Source organism: Miscanthus floridulus, chromosome 1 (genome assembly GCF_019320115.1).
Source record: "Miscanthus floridulus cultivar M001 chromosome 1, ASM1932011v1, whole genome shotgun sequence".
Classification (NCBI taxonomy): Eukaryota; Viridiplantae; Streptophyta; class Magnoliopsida; order Poales; family Poaceae; genus Miscanthus; species Miscanthus floridulus.
The window spans coordinates 156,487,208-156,502,513 of NC_089580.1; the positions used below are offsets into that span (position 1 = coordinate 156,487,208).

Genomic DNA, 15,306 nt, shown 5'->3' on the forward strand with positions numbered 1-15,306 from the left:
TTTAAACTAATTTTAAATTTAACATTGTTTTTTTTCTTCCAAAACTAACATTTTTTGCCGTGCCTATTGCCATGGCGTGGCGAAACGCCTGTGCCGCGCTATGCATGGTGGCGCGGCGGGAGGATGACGTGGCACTTCCACGCGACATGGCCGCTGACGTGGCAGGAGCTGCCGCGCCGCCATGCATGGCGCGGCATTGCCGCGTCCCGGCCCACGGCGCGTCCCTTCGTCAGATGTGTTCTGCTTTGCTGTAGTGATGGTCTGTTCTCCGTTCAATGTACTTTTTTTAAACTTTGTATCTCGCTTCTATGTCGTTGTACTTGTCCTATTAGATTTTATCTCTTGTTTCAATGCCGCTGCATATACTTTATCGATTTATCGTGACTTGACATAGCACTATGTTGCTTACTCTAGTTTCGTAGCCCTGAACCATAGGCCATGCCGCTTTGCTCTGTTACGCAAGACTGGTCGTACCGTCTAATCGGAACCAACTTTTTGTAGTCTGAGACGACGTGCGTGCAGATGTTGTTGTCGGTGCTGTAAACAACTATAAGTGCTGCCGCGACGCATTGAAACAAATATGAAGCAAACAAATAAAGTCCGTACGCAAGTTGACAAGTTGCCACATAACATTTTTATTGGTTCATGAGTCTGCAAGTTTCGGACGACAATATTTGTTCGACATAACAAACTAAGTCCCAGGAGTGTAAGGATCCCTCGGACGCCTCTGTCTCTTCGGATTTGTAGGCAACACGTTGGGAGTGTAGCCAACGTCGGTGTGGTCGTGTTGCCGGTGCGTACGGCTCATACCCTGCAAGTATATGATATGCACGATTACTTATAATCTTTATGATCGTAGAGCCTACGTATTTAAAAAAACTATCTTTGTTACTACCTGTGAGGCTCCTTGGGTACCAAGCGGGGCACCACCTAGCTGAGACATGCCGATCTCGTTCTATGATCAATCGTCCCACTGGTCGTGCTATATGCGGAAGCCCGAGGGATCGTCGTCGTCATCGTCGTCCTTGTTTGCTTCCCAGCGCTATGATGTGGTGGTGTACGCACTGCGGAAGTGGCACTTGTCACCGGCTGAGAAGAGCCGTCTGGTGTCCCCAAAAAGCCAGAAGACATGCCACCCGACCATGCCAGGACTGCCGGTTCCACCCAAGGAGTGTCCATGCAGCTTAACTTCTGAGCTAGCTTCCTGCAGCTTCGCTTCACCTTCTGCATAAATAGACGTTAAAGTTAGTGCATTTCTGAAAGCTCTAGTTTGGTTTTGGTGAATTGATGAAACCCTAAGTGATAACCTAGTTTATCAAGTGATCATGACATAGGTAGCACACTTCAAGTAGAAGAAGCTAATGAAGATCATAGCATGACAATGGTGATGGCATGGCGATGATTAAGGGCTTAAACTTGAAATAAAGAAAGAGAAAAATAAAAAGCTCAAGGCAAAGGTATAAACCATAGGAGCTATTTTGTTTTGGTGATCAAGACACTTAGAGAGTGTGATCATATTTAGGTTTGATAGCCGTACTATTAAGAGGGGTGAAACTCGTATCGGAATGCGGTTATCAAAGTGCCACTAGATGCTCTAACTCATTGCATATGTATTTAGGATCTAGTGGAGTGCTAACACCCTTGATAACATTTGTGAAAATATGCTAACACATGTGCACAAGGTGTTTGCAGGGTTGAGATGGGTTTGGGTCTCTCTTGGAAAAATGAAATGTATATTTTCTATTGCGCCGGATGTAAAATTCTTGGTGATTGGCACATTTGAGCAAGGGTGAAGAAGTTAGAATTGAAATGGAGTTGGTCAGTTTTGACCGCAGCGTTCGGTCAGCTTCGTAGCCGTTGGAATTTGACGAACAGCGTTTGAAGGTGATGACACTTGGCGTCCATTGGGCGACCGGACGCTGAGGGCAAGCGTCCGGTCAGTATGACCAGAGCGTCCGGTCAGAGCACGTTTTGCCCAGTGAAGGGGTATAACGGCTCTATTTGATTGGGGCTCTATTTATAGCCCCATGGCCGGCTGTGGCTCACATATTTAGCCATTTTCATTGACATAGCAACCTTGTGAGCTAAGCCAAAGCCCTCCCACTCATCTACATCATTGATTCATCATTATAGTGAAATTGGGAGCGATCCAAGTGCATTGCTTGAGTGATTGTATCTAGAGGCACTTAGTGATCGTGTTTCGCTACGGGTTTCGCTTGTTACTCTTGGTGGTTGCCGCCACCTAGACGGCTTGGAGCAGCGAGGATCGTCAAGCGGAGGTGGTGATTGTCTCTGGCTCCGATCGTGGTGATTGTGAGGGGTTCTTGACCTTTCCCCGGCGGAGCACCAAAAGGTACTCTAGTAGATTGCTCGTGGCTTGTGTGATCCTCATCTTGTGTTGGTTGTGCGGCACCCTATTGAGGGTTTGGCGTGTGAAGCCAATTAGCGCGTGAACCTCCAAATGAGTGAATCGCCACAACGAGGACTAGCTTGTCGGCAAGCAAGTGAACCTCGGTAAAAATCATTGTGTTCATCATTGATTCCGAGGTGATTGGTCATCATTGTTATTCATCTTCGTGATTGATTGGTTCATTCATCTACACGGCGGTATAACCCTCTTGATCACTCTCTTTACTCTACCGCAAACTAGTTGACAAGCTCTTTAGTGTAGCTAGTTGTGAGAGCTTGCATGCTTGGTTGGTGTGGCTCTTTAGTTAGCCTTTGAGAGCACACTAACATAGGGTAGTGTCATTGATCTTGTGTGAATTGACACTATCTAAACTAGAATTGTGGTAGGTGGCTTGCATTTTGAGTAGGCTAGCGCAACACTCGCTTCGCCTCATAATTGTCTAACCATTTGGTTAAGTGTTGTTGTAGAAATTTTTATTAGGCTATTCACCCCCCCTCTAGCCATTAGGACCTTTCAATTTCCCAAACGCATATACACTAAAGAAACATTTTTGGAACGGACAAGTTTATGTTTACCTCCACAAAAGCCTCGAGAACGCCTAGCCCCTGTCCTCTAGACTCGTGAAGCTGAAACGCTGCTTCATTGTACATCCTTGACAATTGTGTCGCTTGGGTACAGAAACACGGTTGGACAGTTTTAGTACACATACTTAATACCAAATGGATAATAAATTGTACCATTCGAGTATCTTACCACGTATCTTTGAAGCGGGGCTCTCTGTAGTTGTGTGTCATCCCTAGTGACAACGTCGTACATATCTTTGATCACATCTTCCTCGTCATCCTCGTCAATCGCCTCCTCAGCGTACGGGGGCTTGATATGTGTCCTTGTAGACCTGTGAAGCCACCACAGGTACTCGTCGAATGTGTGCTGGTCATGTGGGGGCCCGCATCGATCGGCTGCCGGTCCCTGTTCAGCCACAACTGGATGTACGCGTTGTGTGTCACGCACCAATCCTTGGTCTTGTACCTCTTCCTACGGCCATACCTGTAACAAAATGATTGTTAGTTGTATCATACACACCTCTGAATTGTAGCTTTGTTGTTAATCGATAACGCGTCCGTGCAATTCTTGGTTGGTGGAGTAAAGTGGTGGTGGGTAGCCTGTCATTCTTCCAAACTACCTACAAACCTTGATGAGCAAGTGAATGTCGACCACGTGGAAGAAAATAAGAGGGACATTGTAGCAATACTCGTCTGACTCATTCCTAGTGACGGGACTCAGATAGTACTCGAGCTATGGAGCATCCCAAGGACACCAATGCACCTGAATATTTCGTAATTGAGTTAGGTTGTGGTATAGTGTACATCGAACAAGACACATGTATGATAGTAAAGAGAACGTAACCTGGTGCTATGTCAGGACGTCAAGACTGTCCGTGTACTCCCTGTACTTGCGCCTCGCATTCCCTCTAACTAACTCTACTTGCGTCCAGATACACAGAGCTATAGGGAGTGTATCCTGCCCGTTCCAATACTGCATTGAACACGATAATAAATTAGCCATTAATAATTTAATCATATGTAACTGCCTCGAAGAATATAGTGAACCGATGTACTTACCGGTAAACCAGTAGCAAGGGGCCTCCCAACGGGCCATCGTTCCCAACACCAAACCTAGAGTAGGTAGGAGCAACCCCCCAAGGTTCGCATACCTTGAGGTGCGACGGCAGGCAACGCATAGCTGTCGATACGTCCATGCTAGGATTGCGCTGCCCTAGCTATACGCCGCTATGTTATCCCATGGCTGGCATAGTATGTCAAGGAAGATCCAGCTAATGGTGTTGCCCGAGGCATCTGGGAAGAGGAAAGCACCAAGGAAGTGCCACAGCCACACTCTAGCGAATCTGTCGATCTGAACCTCATCAGCCTGTGGGTCCAAGTAATCAAAGCGCTCTGTGATCCACGATGACAAAACACCAAAACTTTTCCTAAAATTCACCAAAGAAAATGAGACCCGATGGCTGCAGGAAAGCAATGCAAGTATTAAATAGGCTTGAATTGCTCACTTATTTTTCTTGGAAACCTTGTCGTCCGGTGGAAGAAAGCCAGTGAACTAAGCCACCAGCTCCCTCCAGTGATTGTTGTCAACTATACCTATCACTGGAAGTCCTCCTAACCGAAGGCCAAAGATAGCCTTCACATCCTGCATGGTCAAGGTCATCTCGCCGCAAGGGAGGTGGAACGTGTGGGTCTCAGGCCTCCACCTGTTATAAGAATAGAACGACTGTTAGTTGCCTCAAATTTGTTATAAGAATATTTACGTACAATGAAGGCACTCGCACCTGTCTACAGCTATAGTAAGTAGTGTTGGGTCAAGGGGCGGAAGACCATAGTTGACAACATAGACAAGCTCGAGGAAGCCGACACGCCGTATGTACGGCGCGTAACGCTCGTCCCACTGGTGCGCCCTGGTGTGCGTGCGGGGCCTCAAAGGAGGCAAGGGCACCTCTACGTCGGTGTCACTCAAGAAGTGTGCTCGGTGCGGCTCGCCGTACTCCACCTCAAGAAGGGGGTACAACAGGTGCTGCGTGGGAGGGGCCATCCTGTTACAAATTAATAAACAAAGAGTTAGAGTATTCAAATTAACAATATTCAAATTAACATTATGTAACATTGCAAAATTTGAACTACTTGTTATGCAATAGGAACACAATATGAAAGCATATGTATATATTCAAAGTAACATTAACAGACATATTAAACAACTTCACTAGGAAAATAAGCAACTTCTATGTATTCAAACGGGCACAAACGTCATTGAAGCTAGGGGGTTCATCAAACCATTCCAAATCGCCGTATCACGCACTACTAAGTACCGACACTTGAAAACTAGTATCTATACTGACAACCTTTACTACTATAAACTAACTAAATAATAAATACCTAATCAATCCCTAAACCCAAAGGCCTAACTAACAGTAACCTAAACCCTAACTACCTAACCAAACCTTAACTATACTACAACACACAACCTAAACCCTAAAAACTGCCTACCTAAATAAACAAATTCACTAACCTAACTATACTAAATCACTAACCCTAACTATCCTAAATCACTAACCCTAACTAAAATAACATTCATAATAACAAGAAATCGAGAGATGGAGCTACCTTGATATGAGCCGAAGGAGAGGAGGCGGCGCTGTGAAAGCTCTAGTTTAGTTTTGGTGAATTGATGAAACCCTTAGTGCTAACCTAGTTTATCAAAGTGATTACGAGATAGGTAGCACATTCCAAGTGGTGAAATAAATGAAGATCATGACATGACGATGGTGATGCCATGGTGATGATCAAGTGCTTGGACTTGAAAAGAAGAAAGAGAAAACAAAAGGCTTAAGGCAAAGGTATAAGTGGTAGGAGCCATTTTTTGTTTTGGTGATCGAGACACTTAGTGAGTGTGATCACATTTAAGATCGATAGCCATACTATTAAGAGGGGTGAAACCCGTATCGAAATACGGTTATCAAAGTGCCACTAGATGCTCTAACTCATTGCATATGCATTTAGGATCTAGTGGAGTGCTAACACCCTTGAAAATGTTTATGAAAATATGCTAACACACATGTGCACAAGGTGATACACTTGGTGGTTGGCACATTTGAGCAAGGGTAAGAAACTTCACCGGTGGAGTGTCTGCCCGTAGAGTGCGGACAGTCCGACGGTGCCCACCGGCGCCCTATACAGAAAAGATAGGGTTTTCACAGAATGCACCGAACATTGGTCACGCAGTGACCGGACGCTGTGGCCATGCGTCTGGTCAGTAGCAGCAGTGAGCGCGCTGTCTTGGTCTTATGACTGAACGATGGCGCGAAGAGTGATCAGACGCTCAGGGCCTGCGTCTGGTCAATGCTGACGTACGCTGACGTGGTGGCGCACAGAGGAGACAGTGAGTGACCGGACATGTCCGGTCGTGACTGATACCTTACTAGAAACGACCGGACGCTGGGGTCCTGCGTCCGATCACTTCAAAGCAGCACGTCTGATCACAACTTAAATGTACTGATGACCGTTGAGATCGGGCGATCAGTGTCCGGTCGCCCTGTTTTTCAGTGGACTGAGGAGCTAATGACTCTATTTCGTGGAGGCTTCTATTTAAGCCCCATGGTCGGCTCAAGCTCACTCTCTTAGCCATTTGCATTTACATAGCAACCTTATGAGCTTAGCCAAAGCCCTCCCACTCATCTCCATCATTGATCCATCATCATTGTGAGATTGAGAGAGAATCCAAGTGCATTGCTTGAGTGATTGCATCTAGAGGCACTTGGTATTCGTGTTTCGCTGTGGGATTCACTTGTTTCTCTTGGTGGCTGCCGCCACCTAGACGACTTGAAACAGCGAGGATCGTCAAGCGGAGGTTGGTGATTATCTTTGGCTCCGATCGTGGTGATTGTGAGGGGTCTTGTGTTCCTCGATGGAGCACCGAAAGGTAACTCTAGTGGATTGCTCGTGTCATTGAGTTACCTCACTTGTGGGTAGGTTCTTGCGGTGTCCAATTGTGTGGACGAGGTTCGTGCAACACCTCTTAGCCGCTGAATCACCAAGTGTTGGTCGACACAACGGGGACTAGCGTGCCGACAAGCACGTGAACCTCGGGAGAAAAATTGGTTGTCTCTTGCCCTTTGGTTTTCTTCTGGTGATTGATTTAGTATTCATCTTGTGATTGGTTCACTCCTCTACACGACGGTATAATCACCCTACTCACTCATTTATATTCTTGCAAACTAGTGTAGCAAGCTCTTTAGTGTAGCTAGAATTGAGAGCTTGCTTTATAGTTTAAGTTCATCTAGTGGAGCTCTTTAGTGTAGCAAGTGTGAGAGCTCTTAGTGAGTAGTGACATAGCAAATTGTGTGTTTAGTGATCGTAGCAACTAGAATTATTGGATAGGTGGCTTGCAACCCTTGTAGAGCTAGAGCAAGTTTGCATTTCGCTATTTGTTATACTAATCAAATTGCTCTAGTTGGTTTGTAGATTTTTAAATAGGCTATTCACCCCCCTCTAGCCATATTAGGACCTTTCACGCTGGCAGGCGAGGCGGCGGCGGCGGCGGCGCTGGGTGGGCGGGGGCGCAGGCGGCGGCGACGTTCGAGGGCGAGGGCGGGCGCAGTGGGGGCGTCGCGGGCTTTAATTGGGCCTTGCCGCGCCACTAGCGATGGCGCGTCACAGCCGTGCCAAGATGGGTGGCGCGACAGACCTTGCCACGACGACGCCATGTCATCCTCCCGCCGCGCCGCCATGCATGACGCGGCACAGGCGTTTCGTCGCGTCATGGCAATAGGCGCGGCCAAAAGTGTTAGTTTTGAAAGAAGAAAAAACAAACGGTGTTAGATTTAAAATTAGTTTACAAAAAGTATTAAAAATAAAAAAATAAAAATTCACCTGCACAACCCCTTATCCAGATCTCCTACTGCATTTTTACTTGTGTTTGATTACCTGCACAATTTTACTTGTGTTATATACCTAGCTTCGAGTTATTTTTTTAATTATTGTCATGTGTGAGACCTGTCAACTGATCTTATTTATTCTTGATCTCTTTAAAATAAAAATAAAAAAGAGCAAGATGGTACTACACAGAGGTCTTATTCATAGCTAATCATATCATAGTCGCACTCAAGTATTAAACAGTTTGTAGACAATTAAATAACAATCCTTTATATAAGTTGTTTGTTTAGCTGTTGCGCATGAGTTGACAATAACTTTAACAACATTCTGTTCGTGGGTTGTACATGTCCTTAGCTTCCTCCTATATGTGAGGTGGGCATCTCGCGTAATTGTATAAAGCAGCTTATATTCCTATGCTAGTATATATAAAATGAAGCTGACAGATAACTAAATGAATGATCTAGTCACCAGCTCCACGGCGCTTAGCTAAAATAGATCCATGTAGCAATATTTGCATTTCAGATAAACAACGAATACTTCAAGACGGTATGTTTCCACTCAACATATCACACTAGTAGACTTCTACGTAGTTCACTGGACTGACTGTACTACTGTTTGCAAGACTATACTCCAATTCTTGGGTTTTACTACCAGCTAGGATTCCAAACAGAGCACAGTTTAATCGCATCGCTCCATTTGCTCTCGATCTATACAACAATCTAACTGCAGGCTTTTTCTCCGAGCAGAGCCTGAGCCTTCATCTCATTTCTTTTCCGGATGCCAGTTTGGAGGCGCCAGTGATTCAGAGCAGCATCTGGCGTTAGAGACGCCAAGAACCACTGAACCGAGTGGCGCCAGTACGGGACGCACCTCGCCTCGTAGCCAATGCAGCGAAGAGCGGCCCTGGCGTACTCCTCAGGCGATGGTACGAACGGAGAGGCACCCTTCACAGGCGACATCTTGGTGGCCACATACAGAGGGATCTGGATCACAACCATGAGAGGTCATAAATATATAACACACACAAAAATGATCGACATTACAGATTGAAAAGCAGTAATTAAGAGGGCGACATTACTGTTATATACGTACGTACCTGGCATTGCACGTCTACACCATATTGTTTGTATTCAGCACTCAGGCTTCGAGAAAATTGATCAACGTACCTAACAGATCAATGCATATATAGACAGTTGGGTTCAACAAATATGCTAGATGAGTGTTTCTGTACTGAAAAAAAATAGCAATGCAATATCCAACAATCTAGTAATGTCGATCATTTTTTTTCCGGATGTAGAACTTACTACCAGACCATTCTGAACAAAAAATTGTACACTCTAGTACTAGATCAATGGAATCATCAGTACCCATGTTAATTAACCACACACGTTCATAATCAATTCATTGTCCTGATATTATGCACCCATTTTTCCATTGGGAAAAGGAGATGCCGTTCTAATCGTACGTAATGCTGCATTGTGGCATTGCGTCTGTGCTCTGCCTCTGCACTAGTAGCTGAAACTGAAAGCATATGACTCGGTATCGTTGTGCCGAGCATTCATGTGCCATTATACAAATAACAAACAGCATTAATGGTTGTGAAGAACATTCAATGCCATGTTGTCTTACCTACAGGAGTCTAATAAAAGCTATCATAATCGAAGAACATCGTGAAGTTGATCTTGGGGGCCTGATCCGGTGGGCCGCGGAGGCTCAGAGCGAGAGCGAGAGTGAGAGCGGCGGTGGCGGCGGCTGAGGCTGTGTGCCAGAGCGGTGGGCGGAGGGAGAGCAGTGGGGAGTGACTGCGGGGGAATGGATACGGTCCGAGCGACGGGGTGGGTGGGTGCAGGGTAGTGGCCGTCCGGCTCTCTTCCCCCCGCAACCCACCCAACCACCACCACCACCACGCGTTTTTTATAAGTTTTGGGCCTCCTGAGTCCCGAATGTTAAAACTTTTGAAGCCCCACTTTTACTGTTTTAGGTACACGGTGTTTAGATCTATTTTGCAAAAAAAATAGACTAAAACACCAAAACATTTGGCAAAATTAGGGACCTAAACACCCCCCCCCTATTCCATGCCAAAACACTCGTTTTAGAAACACGTCGACTTCAAGCCCATTTTATGGACTTCTCAGCCTGGCTTAGTACACTGTTTTTATTTCACGGCAAATCAGGGTGTTAGTTGGGGAGGTGAAATTTTTTGGGTGTTACATTGAATGTGTCGGAAGGATGTTGGAAAGGGTTTTTAAATACTAATAAAAAACAAATTACAGAACCTATCAGAAAACTACGAGACGAATCTAATGATACTAATTAATCGGTCATTAGCGCATGTGGGTTACTGTAGCACTTAAGGCTTTTCATGGACTAATTAGGCTTAAAAGATTCGTCTCGCGATTTTGCCGAGAACTGTGTAATTAGTTTTTTTCATCTACATTTAGTACTCCATACATATGTCAAACATGCTCTTTTACTGTAGGAGCAAAAAAAAAATATATATATATATATATTTGGAAACTAAACATGGCCTCAGCTTCAGCAGCCGAACAGCTCGAAGCTTTCTGTAATCCATGGTCTTGCATTTAATTTGTGCATCGTACTAGATAAGAACGTTGCTATTATTGCCGGCATGCACGTACCCCTATTACTGTATTGGAGTACTATATATATGCTATTGTTGCCCACATGCACGAGATAGAGAGAGGTAATAACCAGTGTATTGTTCTCTCCTTAAATAAAAGGAAAAAATTAAAAAAAATCACTTCAACACAATGGATTAGTTGAAGTGAAGTTAGAAGTATTTCTATGGCTCGCCGATTACTCTACTCCCTCCATACAAAGAAAAACATCTAGAATAGTGTTAAGTCAAACAATCTAAAAAGCCAAATTTATATAAAAAAAAGTTATTATCATGTTAAATAATGATTATTAGATTTGTCGTCAAATATTTATAATATCTATTTGGAGTTATAGATGTTGATTATTTTTTTAAAGTTACTTGAACTTAAGGTTAAGCTCTTTTTAGGACGGAGACAGTAGAAATGAGAAACTAGGCTGATATGAAAATATTCCAAACTTATGCAACATAACCCGTCGGGTAAGTTCTCATAATTTTTAAAATGCTGATAAGAAATTATTAACAATTTTTATAGTAAGGCCAAGCCCAGGCAACGTGGACGGTATGGGCGCTTGCAGGGTGTTTGCCTGCAATATGCTTTGCAATGGCACGCAGTGGGCAGAAAGAATGGCAGATGACCTCGTTCTCGATCTGTCGTCGTCGTGTAAAATGCATCATCCTCATGACACTTGGCTATGGCTTGACGCACAAAAAAAAAAGTACTCCCAGATCAGGGCATGGTTATAGATACGTCGCTTACGCTTTGCTCGCCGCGTAGACGGCGTAGAGCGGGAACGCCGGCACGACGACGCTGGAGCCGGAGCCGACGTTGACGACGGCGCCCCTGCCCCTGGCGGCCATCATCGGCAGCAGGGCGCGCGTGATCCGCGTCGCGGCCTCGACGTTCACCCGCACCACGGCCTCCCACACGGGTGCCTCCACCTCGTGGAAGTAGGCGGCGCACGGGTACGTCGCGCCGGCGTTGTTGACGAGGACGCCCACGTCGCGGCCCTCCACGGCGGCCGCCACCCTCGCCACCCCGCGCCGCGCGTCGTCCCCGGTGACGGCGAGGTCGAACGCCACGCTCCGCACCTTGCACGACGACGAGGCGGCCAGGACCTCCTTCGCCACCCGCGCCAGCTTGTCGGGGCTCCGACCCACCAGGACGAGGTGGAGCCCCTGGCGGGCGAGCTCCAGCGCCACCGTGCGGCCGATGCCGTCCGTGGCGCCGGTCACCACCGCCCACGTCCCGTACCTCCCGGCCAGGTCCCTGCCCGGGCGCAGGAACGCGCGGTGGAGCCAGAGGAGGAAGGTGGCGGCGGACCGCACGACGGTGTAGAGGCCGACGGCGACCAGGGCGGCGAACCACGCCGGCGGCGGCGAGGAAATGGGCCATGGCGCCTCTGCCGCTAATAAGTCCATCTCGTTCTCTGCCGGCATGGACGGTAGCAGGCTCAGCTCATTATGGCCTTTGGGGTCCTTGGCCTATGCTATATACTACTGCGCCCCCGCGACTCGGAACGCTCGCCACGACGCGCGCTCCGCGTCCGCTCCGCTTGCATAGAGTGTGTCGTACTGCTGTAATCAGAACTGTTGTAGTAACTCAGTACTGATCAAGACCTTGTTTAGATTGAAACTTTTTTCAACCTGATGAATAGTACCACTTTCGTCTTATTTGGCAAATATTGTCCAATCGTGAACCAACTAGGCTCAAAATATTCATCTCGTGATTTCCAACTAAACTATATAATTAGTTATTTTTTTTACCTATATTTAATACTTCATACAAGCGGCTAAAAATTAATATAATGGAGAGAGTCAAAAAAAACTTGAAACTTTGATAGGATCTAAACAAGACCCAATACAAGGTGTGTCAGATCATATTTTTGTCCGGCGCAGATTCTCTGACTTGCCGTGCTAAAGTTATGGGTGACTTTACCTCACTTCGATGCCATCCAATTCTCATCCAACGATCGAAGAAGTCTTCACTTTTTTATTACTACTAGTGCCTAACCTGGATGCAAATAACAGTTCAATTAAAGCCCAGTTCATCGACAAATGAGTTATATAGCTGCCGGAATTTTTTTCTCTGTGCAGTTTATCTTTTTTTTATCATAAATTTTACGTATAAGCTTGGATAAAGATAAAAAAAATTGAAGATGTGCTATATGTAACGGCGTAAATAAATTGCCTCCAATAATCAACTCGCTAGTGTTGCTATGTAACGGTGTTGCATTTCGCTAGTGTTGACACTAACAAAGAAAATCGGATATCCTATTTTAAACATAGGATAATCTGAATAGAATTTGTGGATAATCCATATCTACTGAATTTTTTCTATTCCATATCCTATCCCGCATCCGCACATATTCAGATTCGAATTATCCGTATCCGCATGGATACTAAAGTTCTTCTCTATATCCTCAAAATTTGGATTTGGATCGGATTGAAGAATTATCCACATCACTTTGATTTTTTGATACTCAACCAAAATTTAGGCCCTATATTATGAGACTCATGCTCAGCTAAATCGCGAGCAGCCAAACTAGTTAGGTCAGTCTCAGTGGGGAGTTTCATTTCTCAGATTCCAAGACTCAATGTGTTGTCTTGGAAACAGTGTAGATTTATGCATTTATAAGTCGGTGCATGCCACTGCGAGAATGACATTTTTTCAATAATAAAGATTTATTAAAACCTAATTAAATCTTTATAAAATTCGTACTAATTCATTACAGCTCAGAGAAATATGAAATTTTGTATAATTTTTTTTCTAAAGACAAGCTTTACCTTTACATAGTGAAGCTATGCTTGAATGTATTTGGATCTTTTGATTTTGTTAGAATTCATTTTTATGTGATATGTATCTACTATTTTAAGGTTTTATTGTTGTCATAAGTCAAACCATTTTTAAGTTTATTCTATAAAAAACAATGTTAAGTTGACTAAAGTTTATGTTTTTATCCTCTTTTTTATATCACAATCATAAACACGTGCGTGCCGCACATGTATGTCCACTAGTAGAGATAAAATTCATACGAAAATTGCAGATACTAAAGAGGTGGCCCCACTTGTAGTTGACAATATTTTTGTTTAAAACCATCTTAATACTGAAATAATCGATATACTGTTTAGATTTGTGAATACAAATCTAAACATTATATGAATTTTTAGACACCAAAATGAATTTAAATGAAAAAGACATGAACTACAAAATTCTAGATTTTTTGAGCTGTACAACTTTATATACATTTTATTTATTTTTATCTGAGCTCACATGTTTTTTAAGATTCGGTTGGCTCTTTTGTTCATCTCACTTCTAAACTGGGCGTTATTTGGGCCGAGCATCATAGCGGCCGGCACACAGAAAGTTATTTCCTTCCTCAGCTGTTGGATGTTAAATGGAAGGTATCAGAGAGGTGGAAAGTCACCGTAACTTTACCACGGCAAGTCAGAGAATCTGCGCTGATTTTTATCTACACATCCATTCCAAATTATAAATCGTTTTTAACTTTTTAATATATTAATTTTCCTACATATCTAGACGTAACATGTCTTATTGTCTACTTATATAGTAATATTAATATAAAAAATCAAAGCAATTTATAATTAGAATGGAGAGAGTAATTAACAGGCGAAATGAGATTCTTTGTCACTTTTAGATGGACCGTCCTGACGGTTACTCTCTCCGTCCTAATATATAAGACCTAACCACTTTTATTCATGTCTTATAATATAAGATATTCTCTCTAAATACATGTACATCGATGCAGTAATACCGGTGTAATGAGAGAGAGAATTACGGCTGTGTTTGGTGGCACTCTCAGCGGCTCCGGCTTCGCTGTGCTTGCACTGTTCGGTCATGTGCGTCACTGTGCACAGCCTTTAAAAGGCTCCGGCTCTGCCTGCCACCAGACACGAGAACGAGGAGCTGGTTTTTGGGTGCTTGGGCCGGCTCCGTCACAGTGTACTATAGCGGAGGAGCCGGCGCCGAGCCAACCCAAACGTGCCTAAATATATTTCTGGATCTTTGAACTTGATGTAGTTACATCTTAGTGAGTATTAGATGCTGTACTCAAATGCAATGCAATTTACAGTCTGACTGCATCCCATAAGAGACAACCTCTGTGTACGAGTACCCGAAATGAGGTCAGCACTGAGGCACTGTAGTCCCAGTGCGGAGCCGTTCGTGCAGCTGCAGCGGCGTTAAAGAGAGCTGCGTGATTGCAAGGCGTTTTATGGCCGGAGTAAATGCAAAAGCTGAGCTGCCCATGCTTCGCTTCCCACAGCAGAGATGGATTTTTTTAGAGTGTACATGCCGCACACAAACGTAACTTGGGCCGGGTAGGATGTGTTTACCAAAGGAGCACACAGCAGCCATGGATCGATCGATCGATCGTGAACGCAAAAAGGTCCACGGACAAGGATGCAGTGCAAGCTCGTGCCGGGCCGTGCCCTACATCGGAAAGCTCCGAACCGATTTATTAGTGGCGGTTCTGAATACGATTTATAATTTCTATTATATGATAATATATATAAAGGACACAGTAGGGATAGAGTATATGTATATTAAGAAAAATCTACCTGGGAAAGAGCATATAGATATGAGATGTGCCCTATAAAGAACACAATCGCGACAGAGCCGAATTTTGTTCTTTTAGCTTTCTTCTTTCGTGCTGTACGTTCAAACTTATCAGCCATCTTATCAGTCATCGTACAATATTTTTCCCTCACAAAACAAAACAGCTGCAGTCGACATATCAGCCGTAAAAACCATTAGCCAAACAGCTCCTTTGTGATGGCCTGTTTGGTTCCAGAGACCCATCGGATGTGTAGACACT

General features: G+C 44.5%; 1 protein-coding gene across 1 annotated transcript; it reads right to left on the reverse strand.

Annotated features, from left to right (window-relative positions):
* Nucleotides 1-8,351: 8,351 nt before the first annotated feature.
* LOC136499155 (very-long-chain 3-oxoacyl-CoA reductase 1-like) lies at nucleotides 8,352-11,909 on the reverse strand. Its single transcript, XM_066494854.1, has 3 exons — nucleotides 11,229-11,909; nucleotides 8,948-9,017; nucleotides 8,352-8,834 (listed from the first exon to the last, which is right to left on the reverse strand). The coding sequence occupies exons 1-3, from the start codon at nucleotides 11,906-11,908 to the stop codon at nucleotides 8,571-8,573; spliced, it is 1,014 nt and encodes a 337-aa protein (XP_066350951.1). The 5' UTR covers nucleotide 11,909; the 3' UTR covers nucleotides 8,352-8,570.
* Nucleotides 11,910-15,306: the final 3,397 nt, after the last annotated feature.